General features: G+C 34.5%; 4 protein-coding genes across 5 annotated transcripts; 2 read left to right on the forward strand and 2 right to left on the reverse strand.

Annotated features, from left to right (window-relative positions):
• The first annotated feature begins 2223 nt into the window (after window positions 1–2223).
• Window positions 2224–6640, forward strand: LOC133689095 (uncharacterized). Of its 2 annotated transcripts, XM_062108829.1 has the most exons (5): window positions 2224–2724; window positions 3174–3274; window positions 3729–3905; window positions 4152–6031; window positions 6411–6640. In XM_062108829.1, exons 1-5 carry the CDS (start codon window positions 2558–2560, stop codon window positions 6558–6560), a joined length of 2475 nt encoding a protein of 824 aa, XP_061964813.1. In that variant the 5' UTR covers window positions 2224–2557; the 3' UTR covers window positions 6561–6640. The 2 variants fall into 2 exon arrangements, with proteins under 2 accessions (XP_061964813.1, XP_061964814.1); XM_062108830.1 differs by lacking the exon at window positions 2224–2724 and having other exon boundaries at window positions 3274–3415.
• Window positions 6641–8078: 1438 nt separating this feature from the next.
• LOC133689096 (uncharacterized) lies at window positions 8079–11018 on the reverse strand. Its single transcript, XM_062108831.1, has 5 exons — window positions 10860–11018; window positions 10114–10334; window positions 9607–9849; window positions 9167–9312; window positions 8079–8648 (listed from the first exon to the last, which is right to left on the reverse strand). The coding sequence occupies exons 1-5, from the start codon at window positions 10947–10949 to the stop codon at window positions 8458–8460; spliced, it is 891 nt and encodes a 296-aa protein (XP_061964815.1). The 5' UTR covers window positions 10950–11018; the 3' UTR covers window positions 8079–8457.
• Window positions 11019–13525: 2507 nt separating this feature from the next.
• On the reverse strand, window positions 13526–18925 carry LOC133688869 (putative clathrin assembly protein At5g57200). Its single transcript, XM_062108502.1, has 15 exons — window positions 18583–18925; window positions 18399–18468; window positions 18103–18200; window positions 17702–17840; window positions 17475–17602; window positions 17281–17373; window positions 17087–17137; window positions 16412–16477; window positions 16246–16311; window positions 16080–16160; window positions 15927–16004; window positions 15604–15771; window positions 15442–15517; window positions 14910–15034; window positions 13526–14216 (listed from the first exon to the last, which is right to left on the reverse strand). The coding sequence occupies exons 1-15, from the start codon at window positions 18670–18672 to the stop codon at window positions 13809–13811; spliced, it is 1737 nt and encodes a 578-aa protein (XP_061964486.1). The 5' UTR covers window positions 18673–18925; the 3' UTR covers window positions 13526–13808.
• A 4227-nt stretch (window positions 18926–23152) lies between these two features.
• On the forward strand, window positions 23153–26313 carry LOC133687958 (uncharacterized). The gene is made up of 2 exons (XM_062107315.1): window positions 23153–23588; window positions 26096–26313. The coding sequence occupies exon 1, from the start codon at window positions 23277–23279 to the stop codon at window positions 23547–23549; it is 273 nt and encodes a 90-aa protein (XP_061963299.1). The 5' UTR covers window positions 23153–23276; the 3' UTR covers window positions 23550–23588; window positions 26096–26313.
• Window positions 26314–26691: the final 378 nt, after the last annotated feature.

Here is a 26691-nt window from a genome sequence, read left to right on the forward strand (position 1 = left end):
GACAGTTTTTTTCCTTCAAATAATGAGGCATCAACTAAAAAATCCAACCAAAAGGCAACAAAAATAAGAGAATAGAAAACCCTTTTCATGAAAAATCATTCATGGAGTATGAGTGTGGAGTTTTGTCTTGCTTTGTGTGCATTAGGTAGAGCAGTACTCCACCTTTCATTCTAGTTCTTGAATTCTTCCCTAAAACAATATTTGATTAATTAATCTTTATGGTACGTAGTAGCCTAGTAGGTTAAGATGAACAAATTAATATCTCACTAACAAGACATTCGAAAGTAATCTCCAATTAATTGTGTTTTACTCATGATCTGCGGAAAAAAATATCTTAGCCTGACATCTCAAGGCATGTCTTCCTCCTCGAAGGCTCAAGCCTCAGATCTAGTACTTGAGTTCCTGTTATATATTCTCTGTGTTACCATGGGAGAAGACAATATTTTCTAGTGAGGCATGCACATTCTTGACGTTTTCTGCTTCCAACTGATCATGATCTGGTCACCAAGGGGGACCTAATAATCATCTACAGTACCCATCAACAAAATCTTCAAGAAAGATATGATTGTGCATGGTCAAAAAGAAAAAAAGAAAGTTGCTTGCAATTATATATTATCTCTCTATCCTCGTCACCGAAGAGATTAATCAGTTGTCCAAATATATTTAATAATCCAATCTCCCTTCCCTGGCTCCCTTCGGCTGTCTTTTCTAGCTATGTTAACTTTTTCTGCTACCCTATTCTGGGATTCGACTATGAACATCCCACAAATGTTTATTCATGTAAAAATACGTTTTTCATATTGATATAATGTATTTAAAAAATCCTTCAAGATACACTACTTCCAATATACAAAATAAACAAGGACACAAAGCTTTTAACCATCCGATTTATCTCCTAGAATCAATCGTTTTCATTATTAATCCCTAACACTACTGTAAAAGGTGAGAGGAAGAAGTAATCTCAGCTTGCTTAGAAGCCAAGTCATTCCACTAATTAAATTAAAATAACTATACACACAATAATATATTTTGTCTATAGATGCAAAATGAATAAACAAAGAAACGAAGATTTAGACAGCATAAAGAACCATACAAGAATATTTTCTTTATCAGGAAAAATGTAGACAGAATGGAAGAGAAGGGGGAAAGGTTGACACAGTGCATCTAAGGTAGAAACAAGAAAAGGTTCTGATGCGATGAAAAAAGAGGGTAGAAAACAAAACACAGGAGATTGGGGAGAGCAAGGTGGTGGGGTGGATGTGGATATAATAGCGGGCTAACATACAAAAAGATGGAAAAAAGAGAGAGACAAGGATAGGATGGTCTCCATGGACACGCAAGGCCTAGCTGAAGCAACCAATAATGAAGATGAATCCAAAAATGCCTGCAGTAATGCAATTCCAGGAAGAGCTTCGCTTTTTAGCCAAGCTTTTTATGTGTTTTTCTTTTTAATTTTGAGTCTTGAGATATCAAAGCTATATATATATATATATATATATATATATATATATATATAAACTAAAACTTCAAGAGATTATCATATTAAAAGAGCTGATCAGAAACATTTCAGCCATAATACTAAAACGGGTTTGAAGAGCTGAAGCTTTGACTCTAATGTCGTTGGAAAAGAGAGCTTTCGTATGAAAATTAATATATTTTTATGTGTTTTTGATAATGAAAATATAATGGAAAGCAATTGTGCACTTGTTCATGAATTTGGCAGGTCATAGACTCATACCTAGTGGGTTTCCATCTTTGAATGTTTTGATAGAGAAACTATTTAAATAGTTGGGCGGCACTCTCATTCTACACTTTTAAATTTCTTCTCTCAATGTTTATTATCACTCCTTGACATTGCCATTTTTATTTTATTTCAAAAAACAAAATGGATAAAAAAGCTAATTTTGGATTTTGATTTTAATACAAAATTCAATAATGACTTTCACTAATCTAATAATTCCTGTGTATTTTTAAGGAATTTCTTAATGCTCGGTATCACTCATCAATTTATATTAAGCATTCCCAATTTTATAATTTTTTTTTAAAAAAACAGGAATATATTGGGAAAGAATAGTATTGCTTTTCTTTTTAAGAAAAACAAAAAATAACAGCTATAATTTCCCTTTCCACTTTTTTTCTATTAATTTTTTTAAAAAAATAATAATAAATAAATTACAACTAGTAATAACTTTATTTTATTTAACTACTAGGACTCTGCCTCTCTATCTATCTTCGTTATTTACCGCCCATCATCTTCATTTCATCATAGACGCATGTCTATACCCATGTTTTTTGGAAGTAAATTCCTTGCAACTCTCTCTTTCCTTCTCGTTCCGAACCCCAAAACTATCTACCTCTCAATTCCCAATTCATCTCTCTTTCTATTTCTGCTCAAAGTTTCCATCTTTATATAATTATAACCTGTCTTCTGTGTCTCTCTTAAAATTTCATAAACCATACGAATTTCGTGACCTTTTTTTTTCAATGGGTTTCTCTGGATTTTGTGTTTAGAGTTGATTTGAAGAACTGGGTGCTCTTAAAATTTGATACAAAAATCATGGGGTCAGCTTCAGTTGAGCAGGAAATGCCAGCCGGAGAGGGGAATCGGAGTCGTTTTGAGAATTTAAGAGGGGTTCAATGGAGGATAGATCTTGGGGTTTTGCCTTGTCCTTCTTCTTCTAGTGTTGATGATCTTCGTAGAGTTACTGCTAATTCTAGAAGAAGGTAAAGTCTTGGCCTTTTTCTGTTGAAAAAAAGAGTGGATTTTTTTTTGTCATGTTTTGGCTTTTTATAAATTAGTGGAATATTGGCTAATGAAAGCAGAAGGGGTTTTGTACTTTTTTTTTATCATTTTAAATTTAGTTCAAATTAGAATTTAAAGATGACACTTTTTTGTTTGTTATGTTTCCATTTTGAAGATAATTTGTTGATTATCCTTGAAAGTTATAATATAATCCTCCGTTGTTTTCCAGGGTTTGATGAATGGAACCAAGTAGTAGTGGTTTTGGTTGTGATCAGTTGTTTTTTATTTTTTTCTCTTATTTTTGGTTTATCAAAAGTCAATCAATTAGGAGGGAGTTTCCAGTTGGATGTCAAGGTTGAAAGTCTGCTTTTGTATGCATTGCTGGTTTGTTTGTTGTGTTGATGGAAATCAAAATGTTTGTCTTTGCCAGGTATGCCGGTTTGAGAAGGAGGCTCTTAGTTGATCCACATATGTCGAAGGAAGGTAGTTCACCTGATCCTGTAATAGACAATCCACTGTCACAAAATCCAGGTTACTGCTTTTTTTCTCATCTTTGCACTCATTAAAATATATTAGCTATGGTTAATGCATCTATGGTATATCTGCTCAGAAAATTGGATGTAAAGTGCCTCCATTGATGGCCTCATGTTCCTTCTTTCCCTTCTCCTGGTGGTACGGTTTTTGTTTTTTTTTCCTTATCCTTGTTTGACTTTGGGCATGATACCTTTTTATGTAAAGCCATCATATTTTAGATTGCTGTTGCTGTAGCTTAGGCTTTGCTTCTAGTTTTGCATTTCCTGAAAATGTTGATGTATGGAAGTAAAGACTGTTGCTTGTAATAGGGCATTATGTGTTTTTACTAATTGCTGATCTTATCTGTTTTGACAGACATGTCTTTCAAATAAATTTAATGTTACTATGGTATGTCATAAGAAAATGTTGTCAGTACATGGTTTTAATGATGATGCGTGAATGCTGCATGCAGATAGCACCTGGGGTCGCTTCTTTCGGAATGCTGAACTGGAAAAAACACTTGACCAGGATCTATCACGATTGTATCCAGAACATGGTAGCTATTTCCAGACTCCTGGCTGCCAAGGAATGTTAAGGCGAATCTTGTTGTTGTGGTGCCTTAGGCATCCAGAGTATGGTTATAGACAAGGTAAATTGAATTGGTCATCTGAAAGAAATTCATAGTCCTTTCGCCTGTTTTGGTATTTTTCTCTGTGTTACACCAATGTTCAATCATTAATTAAGCTGTTCATCATATATTGTTAACTTGACTCAGACAAGCATTTCAATCATTAATTTTTTCGTTTTCTTCCTACATCCGTTTATGCCGATGTGTTAAAGTATCTTTTTACAGGGAAATTGATATTTCCTTTGTCTTTCTGGTTTTCCTTTACAGGAATGCACGAAGTTCTGGCTCCTTTTCTATATGTTCTTCACATTGATGTGGAGTGTCTCTCTGAAGTGCGCAAGCAGTATGAAGACCATTTCACAGACAAATTTGATGGTTTAGCGTTTCAGGAAAATGATCTTACATACAATTTTGATTTTAAAAATTTTTTAGATTCCATGGAGGATGAAATTGGCACCCATGGTAATACCATCAAAGTCAAGTCTCTCAATGAGCTTGATCCTGAGATACAAATGACTGTATTACTAACTGATGCTTACGGAGCTGAAGGTGAATTGGGTATTGTCATGTCAGAGAAATTCATGGAGCATGATGCTTACTGTATGTTTGATGCATTGATGAGTGGGTCTCATGGTTCAGTTGCCATTGTGGACTTCTACTCTCACTCCCCTGCATGTGGGTCCCATTCTGGCTTACCCCCTGTCATTGAAGCTTCTGCTGCATTGTACCATTTGCTTTCTGTTGTTGATTCATCTTTACACGAGCACCTTGTTGAGCTGGGCGTTGAACCTCAGTATTTCGCACTTCGCTGGTTACGGGTTTTATTTGGTCGAGAATTTTCACTTGAAAACCTCTTGTTAATATGGGATTCAATATTTGCGGCAGATAATAATATCGTCTTAGACAAAGTTGCTGAAGATGATGCAGACTTTGGCTTTCGTATCTTTAGATCACCTCGGGGAGCATTGATCCCAGCTATGGCTGTTTCGATGATTCTTCATCTGCGATCTTCCCTCCTTTCCACTGAGCATGCAACTACTTGTCTCCGGAGACTGTTGAATTTTCCTGAGAATATAGATCTGAGAAAACTGATAAATAAGGCGAAGTCTTTACAGACACTTGCACTGGATACTAATATGTCCTCTGTGTCTCCTCCATTTGATGGGATTTATAACCACAGTAGATCAATGGTCACGAGAGGTCATACTCATACACTTTCATCTGACTCTGTTTCCCCAAAAACTCCTCTAAATGCAGTGCCTGACAGCTATTGGGAGGAGAAATGGAGAGTAATGCACAAGGCAGAAGAACTCAAGCATGATAGTTTAGGGAAACTAAATCCAACCCAGAAAAAACGGTGGACAGAAAAAGTAAGATTGCCCCTATCTAGGACAGAATCTGCTCCAACTCCTGTAAGCGTAGGGAGTGGGAAGAAGGATCAGAAGTCATCTGTTAGGCGTAGTTTGTTAGAAGATTTATCACGTGAACTTGGGCTGGATGAAGATACTGGAAAACCAGATTGCCATGAAGTTTCGGGTGAGAAGGACCATCGAACTGCAGAAGTTGAGGAAGGGAGACCAGTCAATGTTAACAATGACTTCGCATGCTCAACTGTGGAGAGACGTCTTAGTGGAATTGCTGGCAGCGAGGAAACTTCATCCGTGCTCTCAGACCCGTCTAGTTCTCTTAGTGGTGTTAATGACCATGAAAATGAGTCAGAGAAAAGTAGTGTTGCCTCAAATATGTCTGTTGATGAAAATGATGATCAGCCTGAGGCTCTCCAGGAAGATTCAACACTACCTGTTTCCCACCCCACTGAAGCTGCGTCTTTAAATTCTGGGACCAACAATGAGCCTACTGGAAAACAGGTTGCAGGTCTTAAGGAGAGGAAGCTTCTTTCAGGTAAATTTCAATGGATTTGGAAGTTTGGACGGAATACTGCCGGTGAGGAGACATCTGAAAAGGGAAGCGACACACTTGAGACTACAAAACCTGGCAATGATGCCAGTAATCAGATTAATTCAATAGGATCTTCATCTGTCAATGGTTCTTGCAATTCTTATGCCAGTAGCGAAGGAGAAAGCGTGGACCAGAATGTGATGGGTACATTGAGGAACCTTGGGCAGTCCATGCTTGAACATATTCAGGTAACCTCTTGATTAATGTTTGTCTCGTGATTTCTGTCAACAGATCTTTCTACTTTCAAAGATGGTGCTTTTAAGACAGTTCAGTCTGAAATTGTTAAAACATGAAACAAAAGTACGATATATTGTGGAATCTTGGTTTCATATATGGATAGGTTTATTTCAGTATGAGCCTTGTATGTAGTCTGCTAGGGAGATGGATCATATTTTCTCTGCTTCCTTTGTTTCTGCTTCACCTATAATTGATAGAGGTTTCAAGTTACTGGGGAATCATAGACTGTAGTTTTTCCTTGAATTATCAGCGAGCAAACCTTAATTGACATGGTATATAATGTTTTGTATGGTATTCAAACTGAACATTTCTTAATCATTTGTGTTGCAGGTGATTGAGTCAGTTTTCCAGCAAGATAGGGGTCAGGTAGGTTCATTGGAGAATTTCTCCAAAAGTGTTATAGTCGGCAAAGGACAAGCTACAGCCTTGACAGCACTTAAAGAGCTTCGGAAAATCAGCAATCTCTTAACTGAGATGTGAGTTGAGCTTAAATTATGTATATCTGTATATATATTTGTAATTACTATTCTTTTGGTGCAAATAAAGTGAGTTTTGGCTTCTCTCTTGCTGCTATCTCCAAGCAAACCCCCCCCCCCCCCCCACCCCCCACCCAAAGCAAGCTCTGAAGACACTGAATATGAGTTCTGTCATGACCTTGGTTATACAATCAAAAGCCTCTTGATACTTGCCTTCATTAACCCTGCCTTGTGCACTCGCGCTGTGGAATCCGTACAATAACCTGACAATGAGGTTCAGGAAATATCACTTGTAAAATTGCAAATAGGAGGAGACTGGTTTAACTTTCATGGAAACCTTTGTTTCTGGTACCTAAACAAATCGAGATACATCATTACTTTATCCAAAAGCTAAGGTTAAGTGATCGGATCTTTGAAGAATGCTGTCTCTGGAATTGTTATTTTAATTGTTTGAGTATTCACATCCCATACACTTGACGCTTGACCAAGCTTAAAGAGAGCTGTTTGAAAGGACACTCTTAACGCCACAAAGTTGACGTCTTCATATATGGGTTGATGCAGAGGCAGCCAATATACCAGAACTGGCCCTAACAGTTATAACTAGCCTCGTCTAAATTGGCAAGCACTGGGTACATATTTTATGATAGAAAATAGCATACGTGGTGGTATACATCGAATTTTGGGTAAAGATGAGTGAAATCTATCTTGGTTTTTCTTATCTACAGTTAATGCTAATGATGCGTCAAACCACTTCTATTTAATAGTAAAAGTTCTCTGATATTTCATCTGCGTATGCGAACTAGGAACGCATAGAACTTTGCAATGGCAAGAAAGATCAACTGTCAAGCTCATGCTGAAAAGAAGTGAAGATGTATCGTCAAGGACTGAAGGATTAAGAGTCAAGAATTGCTCGGTAGTTGGATTATAAATATGATACTTACCATTGGTGTCCAATGTAGATGAACTTGAACAAAGGAGTGAGACATTGTAAGACTGCAAAATCTTGATGCCAAGGTCTTTGGTGCAAGAGAAGTGACCTAATCATGAGCAGGAGAGCGGAATTGGAATTGTTGAGTAGATGGTTTATGCAAGAAAAGGGCTGAAGTTATTTTGTTGGGATTTTCAAGCTAAATAATTGAGGACTGGAGATGAGGGAAAGCCAGTGTTTGGACACGGATAAGAGGTTTTGCTGTCAATCTTACGAGGATTTGGACGACAAATCTTGGTGGTTTTATTTCAGCCGGGGAACCGGGATCCAGAGTCTTTTATTTCTGAACTTGGGAATGAACCAAAGGCAGGCCTTTGAGGGACGGAGTTCAACTGGGATTAATGTGCAAGACTCTGAATATGGCCATTCTGATAAAGAGCCCAATACTTTTACCATTTGGTTCACTGGATCGATCACTCATCTTTGGTTTAACAAGGGACAACTCGAGAAACAGAGAACCAATTCCAACTCCATTTGCCTCGAAGTATTGGTTTAGGTGATTATAAAAAAATATTCGTTCTCAACTATTACTGATTTGTTAGAAAATGACATTTATATTTCATAAAAGATTCAGAAAGCAACAAGCAACAGCAGCCTGAAAATTCTGATTCTTCTGTCACAAACCAAGAATCAAATTTAGTACATGGCGTTGCAAGAATTTACAAAATGTATCAAAGTTATCAGTACACGTAAATTTAGTACATGTGAAACCCTAAATCCACGATCATAATAGAAACTATTCTAGGGGAGACATAAATTGCACAAATACATACAAAATGTATCAAAGTTATCAGTAAATAGAAAAGGGGGCAGAACTCTTCTAATTATTTCAAAAGGGGAAAGAACGGGAGAAAACGATAGAAACATTTTTTTCCGGCTTCTAAGCTGGTTTTGTTGCCTGCTAAAGCATGCTCTAATCTATGTTATGAAAGCCTGGGAGAAGAGAGGTAATAAAGCCGAAGACAATCATTTGAATCTCCTTCACAATTCCCCACCAGCGGTGGCCACCATTGTCTCCATCAGGTTCAGCAACATTCTCATTCTCAGCTGCCTGGTTACCATCCTCTGTAGGCCTGTTCTCATTCTCGACCCCAGCTTGTCCCTCTGCAACAAGTTGTCACATGATTGCCAGAAGTTACAAAGAAAAATCAGAAATATATTTTCCTCTCAAGTCTCGACTTCAATTATAAAAAAGAAACTAATCCCACACAAGGATCCTTCCATTAGAAAAAAAAAAAAAAAGTCATTTTCTTGGGCTCACAAGCACACTGCTTTACTGTAGAGCAAGAGCACTGAATGAACTCTGCTTACTGTATATCTAATGGATACGCAAGGATTTTCATCACCAGGTCAAGAAAAAGTAAATATAACTTGAAAGATTAATTAATCAACCTCACAATTGTTGTTGATACAGAGCAAAATAAACTTCAGTTAGTCTGGTTTAGCTGATATGGGTTTAAGCTTCATCTATCGGTTACTTGTGCAAAAGTGCAGAAATACCCTTGCATACCGTACAATTGGATATCAAATATGACCATGAATCCCCCTCCCTCATAAATAAATAAATTCAAATCCAGAAAACATCCAACATCCTTAGTATGCATTCAGAAAATGAAAGGTACCTGCCAAAGCAATATATTCATTCTGCCTTGCAGCACCAGGATTTTCCACCCTGGCAGCAGGCCTAGGTGGACGGGGAGGCACAGCTGCCCTTTGCATGCTTTGTGAGAGCCAACGTACTAATGGTGTCAGAGCTCCAGTTTGGTACCTGCAACACACATTAAGGTTGAGCTTCCACTTGCACAACTAACCGAAAGTAGCTTCATATGAACAATGAAAGGGGTACAGCTTGGAAAGCTACAGTGAATTATTTAATGTGTTATTTGTGATTGGAAATAGAAGAACTTTTGAAAGCAAGGAATATGACATCTATGAGCTTGATTGGTTAACTTGAGAGCTTCCTTCTCCAGAACTTAAAAGAGAGTATCCAATAATAAATAAATAAAAAGCCATGTGAAGAATGTATCTCAAATAACAAATTATTCCAAAGTTTATTACTTACAAGTAGACAAGTGAAGCAAAAAACACAAGGACAAGCAGCCTTTGTCTTGACCCATCTTGGTTGAACAAAAAGATTACGGCTACCAGCTTAAGTATGAGAAACAAATCCAACTGAAATGCAACTTGAAATCTCCTAACAACAATTTGTCTTGGGTGAGCAGGATGTTGCTGCTGCTGCTGCTGCGGTTGTTGTTGTTGTCCACCTTGTGCTTGATCACCAGTTGCCCCAGCCTCATGACTTGGCCTACCGTTGAACAGAAAATAAGAAAAAAACAGCAATCATTATTTGGCATGAATGGCAGTTCATGTGATTCTTTTAACAACACAGATATATCACCATTGTTAACCATCATCAAGCATCATTACTCAGAAACAGGTAAATGAAAACTAGGAATGACTGTGATAAATAGCATTGATTACAGCATCTAAGAATACATGCATGTATCCTATTGTGAACAACATTATAAACCTTAACTCTCAACAGTTAACACATCACAGGTGTACTTACGTAGGTATATTGAGCGTGAGAGGAATTAGTGTTTTTGAAGGAAGTCCAGCAATTGGTCCCATAAATTGTGGAACAGCTACAGCATAAATTCCCGGCCCATGATTCGCTTGTTCTTGATTTTGCATAGGATTTAACCCTGGAACTGGTGCAGGATACATGATAGGATACATCTGAAAACCACCATCCGCATAAGCTGGAAAACCAGAGAATGCCGGTGGCACCTAAGTTAACAAAACAATCAATGATCAATCCCAACATCATCGGACTCAATTCATGCTGAATGCACAACTCAGAGCACAAGGAGAAAACCTATTGGACTGAAAAACAGCTAAAAATATATAAATAAACTTCACTTTATTTATTTAGTTTTTTGGTCAGTTTCACAATATTTTCTTCAAAAAATATCATTATTTCTCTGTAAAGCTCCAAACTTTTCCACTACAAATCCATCAACATTCAACCTTTTCATCAAATTCCAATTATGTAAATAAATAAAACCCATTAAAATGACCGATTCCTAACAAACCCATTAAAATTCTAACAAAATAAAAAGCACCCTAACTTTTTAAACCACCAAAAATCTCAATAGAACCGAAAACCCATTTATAAAAATTGAGAAAAAAAAGCCAAAAATATAAGAACAATGAATCCCATTTTGTTTTAAGGGCTGGCCATTATTGAAAAATTAAGGCTTGATAACAAAGGTTGAATAAATTTAGAGATTGGAATCGGAAATTGAGAAATACCGATGGTTGCTTGAGCTTCTCTTCTGGAGAATTTTGTGGGTTAGAAGATTGATTCTCGCTTGACAACACCGTTTCTGTTTGTTCTGCCATTGCTCCTGTCTTTCGTGTGAGATCAGACTTTCTTTCTTCCTGTAAAAAACAAGAAAAAAATAGAAGAATTATAGGGTTTTTTTCATAGTTAGCCAATAAATATATGCCATGTGGACAAGATGATGTGGAAATATAAACAATGGGGGATAAATTTTTTGTTGTTTTTAATTACCCGGTTAAACTTTTTTGGGCTAAGTGTATTCTCGTCGCAGTCAAAATTTTATTTGTTAAAACAATATTTTCTTATTTAAAATTATTTTTCAATAATTTAAAATTAGATAAAAAATCAATTCAATTATAAAAAAATAGTCACTGTGAAAAAAAAAAAAAATTGTTGACAATGAAAATTTTGAAATGCGACGAGAATACACACTGCACAAGCATTGAAGAGTGGACAAGCTGGTGGGGATTGATTCCTGTAAATCCTATAATTCTATGCTAAAGCTTAACACGGCCAGGCTGAATAGCAAACTGGATATCTGACTCCAAATAGCCTAGATTTTTGGTATTTATATGTTGGTCATCGGAAATCTAATTCTACCTCTGTGTTGCACCTTTCCTGGCTACAAAATGTGCACAGGCATTGTCCTAGACAGAAGCATTCATGCATCCAGTAGCATCTTGAGAATCCTGTGCAATCATGTGAACTCTTAACACAACCAAGCTGGCCTGATGAGCCAACTACATCCCCTGCCGAATAGCCTAGAGCTTAGCGGTCTCGTTAGCTGCATGCCATGATGATTGAACAATGCCAGCAGCACTTGCATTGAAAGGATTTCTGACGCCAACAGCTTCCAGCATCCGCTAGATACTAGTCCTTGGAAGGGATGGTCCCCGGAAGTACTCCTCGATTCCTAATACTGTATTGATATCCTCTCGTTAAGCTTTCTACCCAACCTCAACCGAAATTCCCGATTGAGAGCCTGGTTCGATAACAAGTTTCTAGTTTGCTAGAACTCCAGAATCTCCAGAAAACTCAAATAAAATAAGTTCCTCTTTAATTTGTCTTGAGAACGCTGAATAGCAAGGATGCTAAATAAAGTCTATTTAAGTGTCATCGAGATGCCATCCCTATATACTAATTTGATTTAGGAATCTCAGTTTTTCTTCATTAGTTTCAAACAAACTTCAGGTTAATTATAAAGAACAGCCACAGAAATCAAGAACAAAAGGGGCAATCTTCATCTAAAGTGTGCTCCAAAACATTCATTGGACAATCAGTATTGCATCTTTGGAAATTTTTTGCAGTTATTCATAGACCTTTCTACGTGCACCTCCATCCCATGCCTGCTATTTTGCTTCTTGCTTGATGACCAACTTCTTTAAGAGAAGTAGCACGATTCAGCATAAATACAATTTTTTCCATATAGCAGCTGATGCAGGGAAAAGTTTCTTCTATTTTTTTTATGAAGGTTTTAATAGCCTTTTGATAGAAGATAGTTTTTTTTCCTTAAAAAAATATATTATTGTACACCCAATTCTACCGTGTGTGTGCGTGTGTATACAACTCCCTTTGTATCCTTTCATGGATAAGATATATATATATATATATATATATATATATATATTAGAATACATCACAGTACTACATAATATATTAGTTTATATACTATTGCATATAATATAACGTTTTCATTTATAACGCTAGAAAATAAATTATAACACAACATGTTATATTATATAATTATCATATTTATCAAACAGTATAGATTTTATGATAAAAAATAAATACCAAATGAAAGAAATTTATTGTAAGGTGCACCTAGAAAAAAATAATTTCATATTACTATTTTGAAATAAATTAATAACTTAAAAATCATACAGATTTATTTCCCAGTTATTTTTTTATCATACAACTAAACATCATAAAGTAATTCATTTTCTCAAAAATAAATTTTCATGAAATTCATCTATATCATGGTATTATGTTGCCAAGTATCTGTATTATTAATTATGTTTGTAAATGAATAGGTTCCCCCAGTTTTTAAAAACCTTGAAAAATGGAGTATTTTCTTTCCTTCTTTAACACTTCACTTTTGGTCCAAGATATTTTTTCACTACCTACATGACTCTTTCCTCCGACTCAGGTCGGGTGAAATTATTATCTGTCCAAACACATTGCACATGCATTGAAGAGAGTGTAAGTTCCTGCAAATCCTTTTTTTATGCTGAGCTTAACAGGACAAGACACAAGTCATACAGATATAGCAGGAGAGATCGTGAACCTGAATCACCATGATGATCACGAAAAACACCACCAGCGCCCGCATTGCCAGGATTTCCGACTCTATCAGTGCTGTACCTCCACCATACACCAGTCCTAGACAACCACGGTCCCAAAAACACTGAACGGTGTACTTTAGTTTCTAAACACTGTATGTAAGTGTCAGTATCCTTGTGAAGCTCTCGAGCCAACCACAATTGAGATTTCTGATTGTCAGAGCCTGGTTCTATAACATGTTCCTACTCCTAGCATGCCAAATAATCCATTTAAGAATTAGTATTGTTCTAGCTTTCAATAATTCACATATGCTGAAAGTTTTTCTAGTAAAATAATCAGATGTACAACATTTCGATTCCCTCGTGAACATCTTATGTTGTAGTCAGTTTCATTTATGTTTGAAAACAATGTCCAAAGATGTGTCAGAGAAATTACATCCAAAGATCCAAAATGAAGGGTCTGTTGTTCCTCAATGCAAAAAAATAAATGAAGTTATTATTTACTAGTTGAACAAATTATGAGCTTTCATCGTAAAAGAAAAACAAAGAATAAACTAATCAGACTTCGTAGCAAACGAAAAGATTTCTCTGCTACTCCAAAGAATCAAAGAATAAACTCAAAATGGGCAAAAAGGACCTCTAAATTAGCATGTGGTTTCCTTGCTGTGGTTCAGAACTTTGTGGGAAACTCGAAAATGGATCTGCAAATGGGTTGGCAGGACCCATCTGTCCCACCTGCTGCATTTGCTGTTGAGGATATTGTGGTTGGTATTGACAAGGACCTATCATCGACTGGTTTTGTTGTTGGTGCTGTTGCATCATCATTTGCTGCTGTTGGTGCTGCTGCTGTTGTTGAGCCATCATCGTCATCTGCACATTTGTTGGGGGTGCTATGCTGTTGGATGTTGCAAATGGATCCTGTTGTTCAAATGGATTGTGCACAGCTGTGGCACCATATCCGTACCCTGCATTTTGCATTTGTATTTGCTTCCTTGCAGTATCATCTTCATATAGGCTATCAAGCAATAGCCGGTCAAAACCACCACCCTGACCCAAAAACCAGAACATGATCATGAGTAAGCAAAAACAAGTATCACATTTTCATGGAGTACACTGGCAAAATGATTCAGTTGAAAATAGGATTTATTGACCTTCAATGAGCCAATATAGGACTTTAAATCTACTAAGCTGGAGTAGGTGTATCCAACTTGATTCAGTTGCTAATAGGATTCAATAACCTTCAATTAGGCAATATGCGACACTAAAGCTGCTAAACTGGAGCCAGTGAATCCTATTGGAGTCAATAGAAACTTGGATTGAGCTTGCTTCAGGATCGGGTGCATCAGCCAGGCTCAGTGTTTCAAGTCAATTCCATCAGATCAAAAGGCACCAATTCAACGCTATGCAATTAAATACCTAATCCTTGAGAAAGCTCTATCTAAGTTTCAATTAGCTCCATTATATTACAGAAAAGATTAAACTAAAGACTTCAGGTTGGTGATTTTCAAAAAGACATATCATTGCACACTTAAACAACCAACTTCATGATGACAAGCAAACCATTCTAACCTCTGAAAAAGAAAACAAAGTGAAGGTCATTTGCTCAGTGCTTCACTTAAAACTCCAATGGAACCAGTATTCATGTGTATAACAAATTTTTTTGTTATATTTCTTTGAGAAAAGAAAAGGCATAGATTCAAAGTCTCAATACTTTTTTTTTTAAGGATAAAATAAACTGACCATTTTGCTTTGCATTGGTTGGCTAGTTGGGTTGCTTGGAGTGGTAACAAGTGCTAGCTCCCAACCTGTTGCATTTGGCTTACCAAGTTCACTTAAAGCATTTGATGAAGACAGAGGATCAGCACCTGCATCAATGTAACATTAATTATTTTACAAAATACAAGACATGCGATGTATGATAAATCAGATGGTCAATATTCCTTCTTTTTTTTTCGAAAGAAGAAAACTCAAATTCACCCGTAGACCACAAAGACGGTGTCACTAGATGAAAGAGAATAACTCCACAGGTTCTTGAGTGATGCTAATCATTGCACAAACTCATAAGACATTTTTGCTATGTCCCATCAGCACTTCAAAAGAGAAAGGGCAATATAAACCATTTAAACAAGGTGCACTGCATTTCTATATCACTGATTGGTGGGCCACTTAATCCATAAGACATGGAAACACTACTCCAAAATGAACTATACTCTACCACACACGTGCACTAACAATTTCTTAATAAACATAAATCAATTGATATGTGCACTACCAGGTGGAACAATTGCAAGAGCCATTGCATTGCTTTCCTCAAGCTCTGCAGCTTTTGGATTTATTTCATTCAGACCCTGCAACAAAAACATATGGAGACACTATGTGAAAGAGAACTCAAGAAATCAACTAAAAAGGACATGCAGAAAAATGTTGATCTTACCAGCAAATCCCCAATAGCATCGTTTGATACTAATGGAGGTTCTACCACCTCTTCCTCAGGTTTAGTTTCTTCCTCCACATCTATCAGTGTTTTTTCATCATCAACCTTTTCAACTTCTACAGGTTCTGAAGGTTCCTCAGGTTCCTCGGGCTCATTCTCCGTATACTCCTGTTGGTGAAACAGCATGCTTATCACAAACCCAAAACACAGAGAAGGTGTCGCATTCCATTTTCTCATATTTCAATACATTTGAATGCAGAGGAAAAACTTTTATTTAACCATCTCATTTAAAAGCAAACTTCCACATGGATAAAATTTCTCACCAGTCTCTTGGGGACAGAACCTGACTGAGGCGCTTCTTTAACATACTCTTCCATTGTTGCAAGAAAAGTTGGAGGGGGCTGCACAATACAGAAAAGTTGTAAGAACCAACTATGAGCATTCATTAAATTTTTCAGTTTGGTGGAAAAGAGAACCTGTCTCAGTGTTGGAAACTGAAAGTTCCTTGCAAGCTCCAAGCCTTTGCAATGTTCATAAAATTCAGCAAGATTTTCAGCCTGAACAGCCCAAAATTGAATTAAAAACTAGACAACAAGTAATAAGGCACCCCCATTTGGCACTAAAAGCAGTCGTTTGTAAAACCTGTTGGCCAGCTCTTCTGTATATATTAAGAGCTTTGACAGCATCGTGTTTTGTCATTTCAAAAAACTGTAAAAATATTTTGAATTTATGTTAATCGAGGAAAAAATATAAGAGGAAAAATACAACTAGTCCAAGAGGCAGTTACACGCTTGAATGCAAGTTTTACCAGGTCAACAAGATTGATAATTCCATCATTGATTGCACAGTAGATTTTAAAGCTCTCCTTCAAGACCTGCATGAAAAACAACAATTTTATGACTTAAAAAAACAAAGGAATACAACAAAAGGTGTTGGTATAATGACCCATGATAGAAAATTAGATGTATTATATAGTTATAAATAATAACTTCTAGAAACCATAAGCTTGAAGATCTTGGATACAATATGAAAATAACCCCAAGGAATAACAAATTCACCAATTATTTGTATCAACACTCCAAGAATCATGCACTGCAGGCAGGCTTCCAGTTCTGGTCCCAGTTAACAAGAAAAGGGGAAAAAAACATTTAAAGCATCCTTTTACTCTATCCCTAGCAAGTCACAAGAATTAAAAAGACAACACCATAATGCTTTAAGAGAATGATTTAGAAAACACAAGGGACTGTAGCTCACTGCACAATCTTACCCTGCCGATGAGGATAAGAAAGTGCATTGTCACTGGTCAGTACAATAAAGAAAATTCACAGCTCATCTGGCAATTGAAATAATTTAAATTTCAGTTATATATGCACTGGTTTTTCACTGAAAAATTCCCCCGTCATTCAGAATTCCAACAAGTACTTGCACAAAACATACTGCTGAAAACACTCTTGTAAGAAAAACATATTTGTATCATGCATACCAGAGCCAAGGCATACTGTATTAGATAATTGTTATAAGCTCCACCTTCAGGCTGCAAAAATTAGAGGAGGGGGATAGGGAAGGATTATATAATGAAAGACAATTCAGTGGTTAGGAGATACTAAAGCCACCCAAAGAAATCTCATTGTTCCGTAACCACAATTAAGCAAATCTGTTACCAGTATCAACCCTTACCTGGCAACCAAGTAGACGATAAAGAAGCTGCTGCAATGCAGGTAGCTGCTCCAACAGATCTTCTCCATTCAAGAGCCGTGTTTTACTATGCACCTGTTATAATTAATAGATAGTTAATGCCGTTCCATGATAAAAACATAATCTGATGCCAGGTTAAAATATGATTCCAAATTAATGCACAGCACGGAAGAAACCTTGATTGCCACAGGTGATGCTTTATTCAAGCGCTCAGCTTCAATGTCATATTTCAAAACCTTAAAACACTCCAATCTTTCCTCTAGAAAAAGAGCATAAGTACGAACCCATGCAGAGCAATCCCAGGCTGCATCTCAGAAAAAGCAATCTAAAAGCTATTGATATTCAAAATTCAAAGATTGTTCACGTAAACTGACAAAAACAATGTTGAACATAGGCTCCATACCCAGCGAACTAGAGTCATCTTTGAAATTGGACATTTGGAGAATATTTCCTCTATGTGAGTAGTTCAAGAGCTCCTCTCGAAATGTAGGGTCTCCCTCTCTCAATGTCCTATGAATGACTATCAACGTCTTTATCGCAACCTGCATAAAGACAACCAAATTTCAGGACCCAAGTTCCATCTATTATCTGTGGGAAATTTTTACATTGATGAACTGTCAAGTTACGGTTATGACACGACAATGCTTAGATCAAAACTCGTTTTATACAAGTTCAAATGAGAGATAGAGAGAGAGAGAGCAAAATTAATCAAAGCAATTTAAAACAATACCTACATGGCTTAACAAAACAACAATAATTAATCAAAATTAAGAAATTTAAAAGAGAGAGACAGAGCAACATTACAATCCAATCCTGCGTCTTGGCTAATCTCTTACAAAGTGCATGAATGCAGTATGCCACATCTGCTCGAGGTCTTATTACTGATGTTGCGGAAAATATTTCTGTAAGTCACCAGAAAAGACAAAGAATAACATTAATAAAACAAAGAAAACAAAAAACTAACATCATCAAATCTACGTCCTAAAAAAATTCGAAACCATGAATCACAAAAGAAACCCATTTCCACGTTTCAATAACCCATTCAAAAGCACAATCACAGATCAAAATCTTAAACACCCCACATCAAAATATAAACTTACTTCTAACATGACGTTCCTTAGGAGGGCATTCAACATGATTGGTAGCCTTTACAATGGCAATATCCAATTCCTTCCATTCAAAATCCAAAAAGAAAAAGAAAAGAAAGAAACATTCCATAATTAAAAATCATAAAACGAAAAGAACCCGTTAAGCAAAAATTGATGAAGAATCCAAAAATCTCACCTTGTATTCACTATTAACCTTTGCAAGGCCAACTTTTGTTGTATCCTTGAGAGCCCCATAAGCTTTTCTAAAACTTGTGAACGTTGCCATTTATCAAAACTTATATACTATAAATTCTTAAATTTTTTTATTTTTTTAAGATTTCAAACAAACACGAAAAGGAGAGAAAGAGAACCAGAAAAAATCCCAAAAAAAAAAAACAGAGAGACCTGTCTGTTGCTTTCTCTGTTAATCTCCAAAATGCAGGAAAACGGGCTTTTTTAGTGATTTGGACAAACTGTCCGATGATTAGATTACTAATAATTAATAATAATTCAGGAATTTGATCATTTTATGGTGGGGTGATTTTTTTTTAGTTTTTTCTTTCCTTTTTTTGAGAATAGAAAAAGGCGGGTGATGTTTTCTTTTCTTGTGAAATCACATAAATGACCATTGTTGTTTGATTTTTGGGGTTTTAAGGTATGGTCTGTTTGGTCATTAAGTTGGTCCAACGTGGGGAACTGTACTTGGATAAGCTGGCAATGCCTGCCTGGTGTTCCCAAGGTACTAACTACTAACTTCCAACCACCTAGAGGTATAGTTCCAATTTTGATAATATATATATATATATTGAATTGAAATATCCAAATACCATGATCGGGTTTGACTTTTTGTTCAAAATATTTTACTAATTTTTATTTGTAAAGAGTTGAGTTCAAGGGGGGGGGGGGTATTCTGTATGTCTATGAGATGGAATCATGAGAATGTTTTTTTAATTTTTTTTTTGTATTTTAAAAGTATTTTTGAAAAAAATTAATTTTTTTATTTTTTTCTTTAAATTAATATTTTTTTATTTTTTTAAATCATTTTGATGCGCTAATATCAAAAATAATTTTTAAAAATAAAAAATATTATTTTGATATATTTATAAATAAAAACATTTTAAAAAATAATCACAACCACATTCCCAAACACGTTAGCATTAGAAAAGACAGGTGGTGTTCTTTTCCTGTATAATTTAATCATTTTGCAGCAATTTCACGATTTCTAATCTTTTTGTTTGTTATTTTAACGATTTTTCATTGTAAATTGATCATTTTTTATTATTTTTAAACATGAAAAATATAAAAATTTCTTAAAAAATATGTTATTTATGCAACTCCACCAACTCTTGATCCTTTCATAATTTTTAATCTTTTAATTTATTATTTTAACAAGTTTTTATTGTAATTTGTTTTGATTTTTGTTCCTATCATTTATTTTGTTATTTTGTTTTAAAATATAAAAATATAAAGATTTCAAAGAAAAATATGTAATTCGGTCATTTCATGATTTTTATTCATCATTTTCGTGTTAATAAGTTTGCAAAGCTTGTGATATAAAAAAGAAAAGGGATTTTGAAAAACATAGCAAATGAGGCATTAGATGGAATAGGAACACAACATTGCCTGATTGAGGGTTGATCATGATTATACATTTATTTTACTAACTTTGCATGGTTTTTTTCTTTCTCTACTGATAAGGGTGTTTTCATGTAAGAATTCGCTAATTCAAATTAGATTTTGAAGTAGATCCTTCACATCTAAATTTATTTATTTACAAGCATATATTTTATTGTGGTGTTCTCTGAAATTTAAATTTTAATATGAAAAAGTAAACACACACACACACACACACACACACACATATATATATATATATATAAAAGAACTAGGCTAAATTTTCTTTAATTATTTATACAATATATGAACAATGATGGTATAGTGTTTCTATGCCATCTCTAAGCTCATAGTGCAGTAAAAATGTGTACCCAAATCCCATTTATGGAATCGTGAATTTTGCCACATTTTCTAATCTTCTTTTACAATAATAATAATAATAAAAAGTTTAGATATAGTTATCACTAGCGGTTTTGCTATGACACAGCTTGGAAAAAAAATTGTAAAAAAAAATATTTGAATTATTTGATATTATTATTAAATCTGGTTTAATGAATTAATTTTTCAATTTTTCAATTTGACTCATTATTTGTTCTAGGTTTAAAATTAAATCATATAAGAGTTATATCAATATAACCCAGTCAGTTTGACAGGTCCAAAAACAACACGGATGTGTGACTTGATTTTTTAAAAAAATATCAAGATGATTTTTTTTTAATATTAAAAAAATAATATATTAGATTAACTTAGATTTCACAGTTTAGTCCATCAAATATATGATCAGAATGATGAACTCTATTGGTTTTATTACTCTGTTTTTTTTAACTACTTTTCACTTAATTATATAATAATAAAAACATATACTTGTAAAATTGAGTACAAATCAATTGTTAGGATGTTTATTTGAGATTATGATAATTTAAAAAATAATAATTTATAAAGATAAATTTATAATAAAATAAATATTGAATGATAAAATTTAAAAAACAAAAAACAAAAATGAAACGAAAAAAAGGGAGAAAGTATAATATTTTTTGTTTTACTCAATGGTAGATGTAATCCTTAAATCAGTCTCCAATTATATAGTAATTCTTTACAGAATCCCAAAGAATATTTTTATACCAATTGGATACCTCAAAGTTCAGAAAATTCTCAATTGAGTCCTCTGCCCACATTCCTCCATGAATGATGGTTCTGCATAAAAATAAGCGGTTTTGTATGGATCTTGGTATTCTTTGTAAAAAATTACTGAAACTTTTAGATACGAAACTCAGATTAAAATTCTAAGAAATCCAATTGAGACAAAATATTATGTTGGAACCAACCAATTTGAGAAATAACCGGTCATTAGTGAAATTATTTTTTTCTAACAAAAAAAAATAGAAGTTACTATGAAAATGTTTTTAAAGAAGTAAAAAAAATTCAAGAATCGGGTACTTGACCAGATTTAATAAAATTGTTTAATTTAATAATATAATAAAAAATAAACAACAACAACAAATAAATTAAACAAAAAAAATTTATCCGAGTCAACCCGGGTCAACTAAGTAAATATTTTATCCATAGCCCAAGTGTTTTCCATAACCTTAATTATTACCCAATACTAGTTTGTCTCTGTCCAAATGGCTAGCTTTAATTTATATCCAGAATCTTAGTCTCGTCTACATAGTTGATTAAGTATTATATTTATATCCTTAACACTATCAACATGACCGATTAAGTATTTTATCCGTAGTGTTAGTCTTGTCAGCACGATCAACTAAGTATCTTATCCATAATCTTAATCACTATTCATATCATTAACTAAGTATCTTATCCATCACCTTAATCTCTTCAATATGATTGACTATCTTATCCATAGCTTTAGTCTTGTCAACGCAATCAACTAAGTATCTTATCCATAATCATAGTCATCATTCAAATGGTTGATTAAGAAGGGATGGAGATCTCGTGGTGTGTTTGGGTGTATTTTGCTATATAAAGAGAGAAAAGATGGTTACTTATAGCGAGGGGAGATGAGCGACAGCTGAGTATGAAGTGAGGGAGATAAGAGTTATAAAAGGAGAAATAAGAAGAAAGAAACTCTAGGATTTAATTTTATTTGAAGTCACAAATGACATGTAAATCACTTGTTACAGATATTAATTATGATATGGAAGTCACATATGCCATTCGTGACTCGCCAAGCATGTTATATCCCCCAAACATTTTTCTATATTGTATTACTTTACTATTTTTTACTTTGCTAAAAACCAAAAACACTCTGATAAATATAAACAAATGATAAACTGTGATTGGAAAACCAAAATTTCTCCTTTTTTGCTTGACTTAATGAAGAAATCTCTTAATATATACACAGTTAAAACCTATTTGAGAGTGTAGTAGAGTTGCTTTTAAAAGTGTTTTTCGCTTGGAAATGAATCAAAATAATAATTTTTTTATTTTTTAAAATTAATTTTGACATTAACACAATAAAATGATCCAAAAAAACCAAAAAAATAATTTAAAGTGAACTTGTTTTTCAAGAACACGGTTAGATTACAATGCTAAACTGGACTTATAAAAAGAAAAGAAGGAATATGTTATTTTGTAACTCAAAATAATTAGAAAATTTTGAAAAAGAAAGGGATAATTTTAGAATTAAGATTTTTTTTAAATATCCTAGAAAAAAAAACATTATCTCTGTAAGCATATTTTTTATTGTTATAAAAAAAATAACTTTAAAATTGCCATCCTACTCCACTCATGCAACTAAACTTTAACTATTTAGTAGGTGATCCAGTGGTAAGAACCTAAAATCAATGAATTTACTCTCCTTGTGGTATCAGGTTGGAGTCCTATGGTTATTAATATTGATGGCGACTGAAGGCTTTTCTAGTTGTTAATTTCAAAGCCCATGAGAATTAATCGAGATGTACGCAAACTGACCCGAACACTTCACATGAATAATAATAAAAACACACACACTAATCATTTATGATTTATTTCTAAGTGTTAATATAATGGAAAAGATATATTTAATTAAATGTTGGGTATGAGAAATTATATAAGAAAACTCAAATCAATAATTTCCTGTTTGTCTTCTTTAATTTTGTGGACCCCACCGATAGCAACGAATTAACCGTCCATCCAATTAACCGCCCCAAAATATACCCTTCGTTCCCCAGTTTTTACCCTCTATACACATTTCTCTACGTTCATAAAAAAAACCAGATCCCCAAATTTTAAAAATTAGGGCTAAGGTTTCGTCGAACCCTCAAATCCACACTCAATCAAATGGCACTAAGGAAGTTCTACAGCGAAATTAAGGGCTTGAAAGTGAAGGAATTTCCCAACCATGTGAAGCCCATGCTGTCACTTGATTACGTGAAGAAATCAGTGCAAAGAGGGATGGATAATTACCATGCTAAGTATATTGTAACAAGCTCAGTTGATCCAGTTTATCATGTTTGCTTTGGTGGCATGGTTTTATCGTACTTTCTTGCTCTTCCTGAGGAACGCCGTCATCTTGAACACCAGCAACATTCTAAGGAGCATGGTGGGCATTAGAGAGGAACGGTTTTGTTTTTATCGGTCTTTTGATTAAAGGTATCGTCTTTGTGGTGTACTTTGATGATCTTTGTTGATGGGTTCTGTGTATTTTGATTGATTGATGGGATAGATTGTTGGGTTTTGTTAGTGAGGATGTTGAAGCTAAAAAGGGTTGAGTTGGGATTGCTTGGTAGTCTCTAGAAAGGAATTGGTCCCTATTGATTAGGGGTAGATTCCTTGGATGATTTTATTGATGGTTTTTTTTATATTATTATTAATTTGATGTGCTATGGCATGTGTTGGTAGTTGTTTTTTATAGGTATATGAAATGTAGGTAGTTGAGTTTTTTTGTAATGTGATTTTGTTGGTAGTATGGTTTTTTTGTAATGTGATTGGTGATTTTGTTGGTAGTTTTTGTATGGTTTTAATTGAATTTAATTATAGATCTTTTTTTGTGGGTTTGATTGTGTTTCATCTAGGGATTTTGTTTGTTTGGTTTTATCCGAGAGAATGTGGAAGATAATGTGTTGAATTTGTGTTTTGGGATTTTGATTTGGTGAGAATACTGTAATGTGTGATTAGTTTGTGTTGCCTGGTTCCCCTCCTTTCCTCTTGCTACTCATACTAAATGAATCCTGGTTTCATGTATTTTACTGGATTTTTACTTTTCATTATGGTGATTTTGTTTGTTTTAAATGCTTTGGTTTTGCATTTCATTTTGTCATTTCAGGTCAAGTATGGTAAGAAACAAGAAGTTATTTGATTGGTAGGAGTTGTTAGTGTTGATGCAAAATCTAATGGTGTTTAACAAATGTTTGTTCATTTGGATGACTGAAGGAATATGTTCAAGAAGGTTGAGGATGAGGAGGGGTGGGTGGAAAAGAGCATGGTGGGAAATACTTGAGTTTACAGAATTTCATTGCGAATTCTGTGTTTGACAGTAATGTTTATTGATTTTTATCTACATTTTCTTTGCTACCACTTACCAATTTTGAAGTTCATAATCCAGAAGTTTTGATAAGTAGATATTTTATGAATGTGTTGTAGACTCCTCTTTACTGTTTTTCTCTTGCTTTATTGGATCCTTACAGTATTCTATTGTCAGATTATTGGCTATGTAGTTTTCTAAGAGGACCTTTGTGTTTTTTTCTTAATTTTCTTCTAAACCTACTTTATGCTCTGCTTATATTACTTGTTAGAATCAGACGGCTGGAAGAACTGAAAAGGGATTATGGGGGGAATTTAAAACTCAGTTTGTATTATGCCAAAAGCTGCCTGGATCATTTTATGGTATCTGTCCTCTACGTGGCCTAATTTCATAGAAGTTATCCTTCTTCACAAACCTATAGTTTAAAGGACATTTTCAGTGTATGCATCCATTTTTCCTTTCTTCACTGTTAAGCCAAAGTACATTTTGACATCTTGATGGTCTTCCTTTCTCTTTACCACCCCTTGCATTATAAAGTGCCTAACTTTGCAAATAGTTTTCTCTGAATCAATGTGTGTGTGTGTGTGAGTGTGTTTGTATCCCTGCATGTATACATCTATTATGTGCATACACACACCATTGTACAATTGACAACCATACCACTGAAGCAGTTGCTAATATTCTGTTTTCTACTGTTCTACATGCTGAAGTCATGTGGTTGTGTGATGCATGCATGGCACACATTATTCTTTCTTTCTTTCTTATTAGTTTGTGGGAATTAATAAGTTCTTTTGATAATGGCTTATTTGTATAGTTACAAGGTAGTTCTTTTAATGCATAGGATTTACATGTATATTTACAAGATTTGTTTTTCATGCTCTTTACTAATAAGAATGGTGTATGAAGTTGGGTTCCAATAGGCATTTTCTCGATGCCAAGACTTGAGTCTAGCTTATGGTAGTAGTTTGGGTGGCCTCATCTTTACTGTTCAGTTATGCTAGGTGGCGATCCATCTGGTGGTGGAACAATAAAATAACTCTAATACTGTTTCTTTCTCAGAATGGAATCTTCACTGTCTTTGCATCCTTTCTGTCCTTTCTAAAATTGAATGAGAAACTTCTGAATGGTTTAGATCAATGAAACTTTAACTGTGGGCAATAGGTTTTTTTTCCTTGGAATAGGGTTTTTTTGGTACCTTTTCTCTTATTTTCTTTTTGATGGAAACAGGATGCTATGTAGTTTTTGTGAGGGGCGATATAAATCTGTACTCAGAACTACTACAGTTCTTTTTTATATTGAAATTATTATAGTTATTTAATGAATGTTGCCATACTTCTCAATCAGAAGAAAACTATGTTTTATGAAATTCTTCATGAATGCGTGTTTGTATATTGTTCTTTTTCAAAAATCTTTGGAACTGAGTTTTGGTGTGCTCATTTGTGCTACATTTCCTCAACTATTGTGAGCTTGAGATCAGCTGTGTTGTGCTGCTTAAAATCTCATTAAATGAACCGCAACTCTAACCAGATCAAACTTGATGTGGATTGTTGCTCTACCTGTGGGTGTTTGTGTCTATGTCTCTGTTTATGAAGGTCGTCATGTTTTATGGCATTGATATTTTTGCTTCTCTTTGCAGGATTTGGTGAACCTTCTGGGAGTTGCTATGCTGACTATTCATTTGCTTGGTGTTTTTTGGTATTTCTGGGTATTGTAGGCAGGAAGATACTGTCTTGCCAATGGTTGGCAGCCTGAAATGATGAAATAAATTACACTTGACTAGTTGAACTTATTACTTTTGTGATCTATTGTTAAATGGATGGATGGTTATAAGAGAAACAACTGTGTTTTTGTTCCTTTTTATTCTAACCACACTATCAATGACGGGTTCATTTTAATTTCCAATTTAGGATGTTGATTTTCTATGTGCAATTTGACTGTGTTATGCCTTAGCATGTAGACACCTCCATTTTCAAGCGGCTGGAGCTAATTTCGCAAGCCATTAGACTCGTTCTTCCATGGGTATCTCTCTCACTTTCTGGGACAGGAAAATTGGATTAGAGGCAGCTCGTTTGTTTCCAGCCAATTTTTTTCTTAAAAAAATATTTTTTTTGTTTGAAATTATTTTGTTTGATATTTTTTAATTATTTTAATATATTAATATAAAAATTAAATTAAAGCGATTGGAAAAAAAATCTTGAAACTGTGGATGCTGGATAGGTTATGCAAGGGTAG

Source organism: Populus nigra, chromosome 3 (assembly GCF_951802175.1).
Source record: "Populus nigra chromosome 3, ddPopNigr1.1, whole genome shotgun sequence".
Taxonomy (NCBI): Eukaryota; Viridiplantae; Streptophyta; class Magnoliopsida; order Malpighiales; family Salicaceae; genus Populus; species Populus nigra.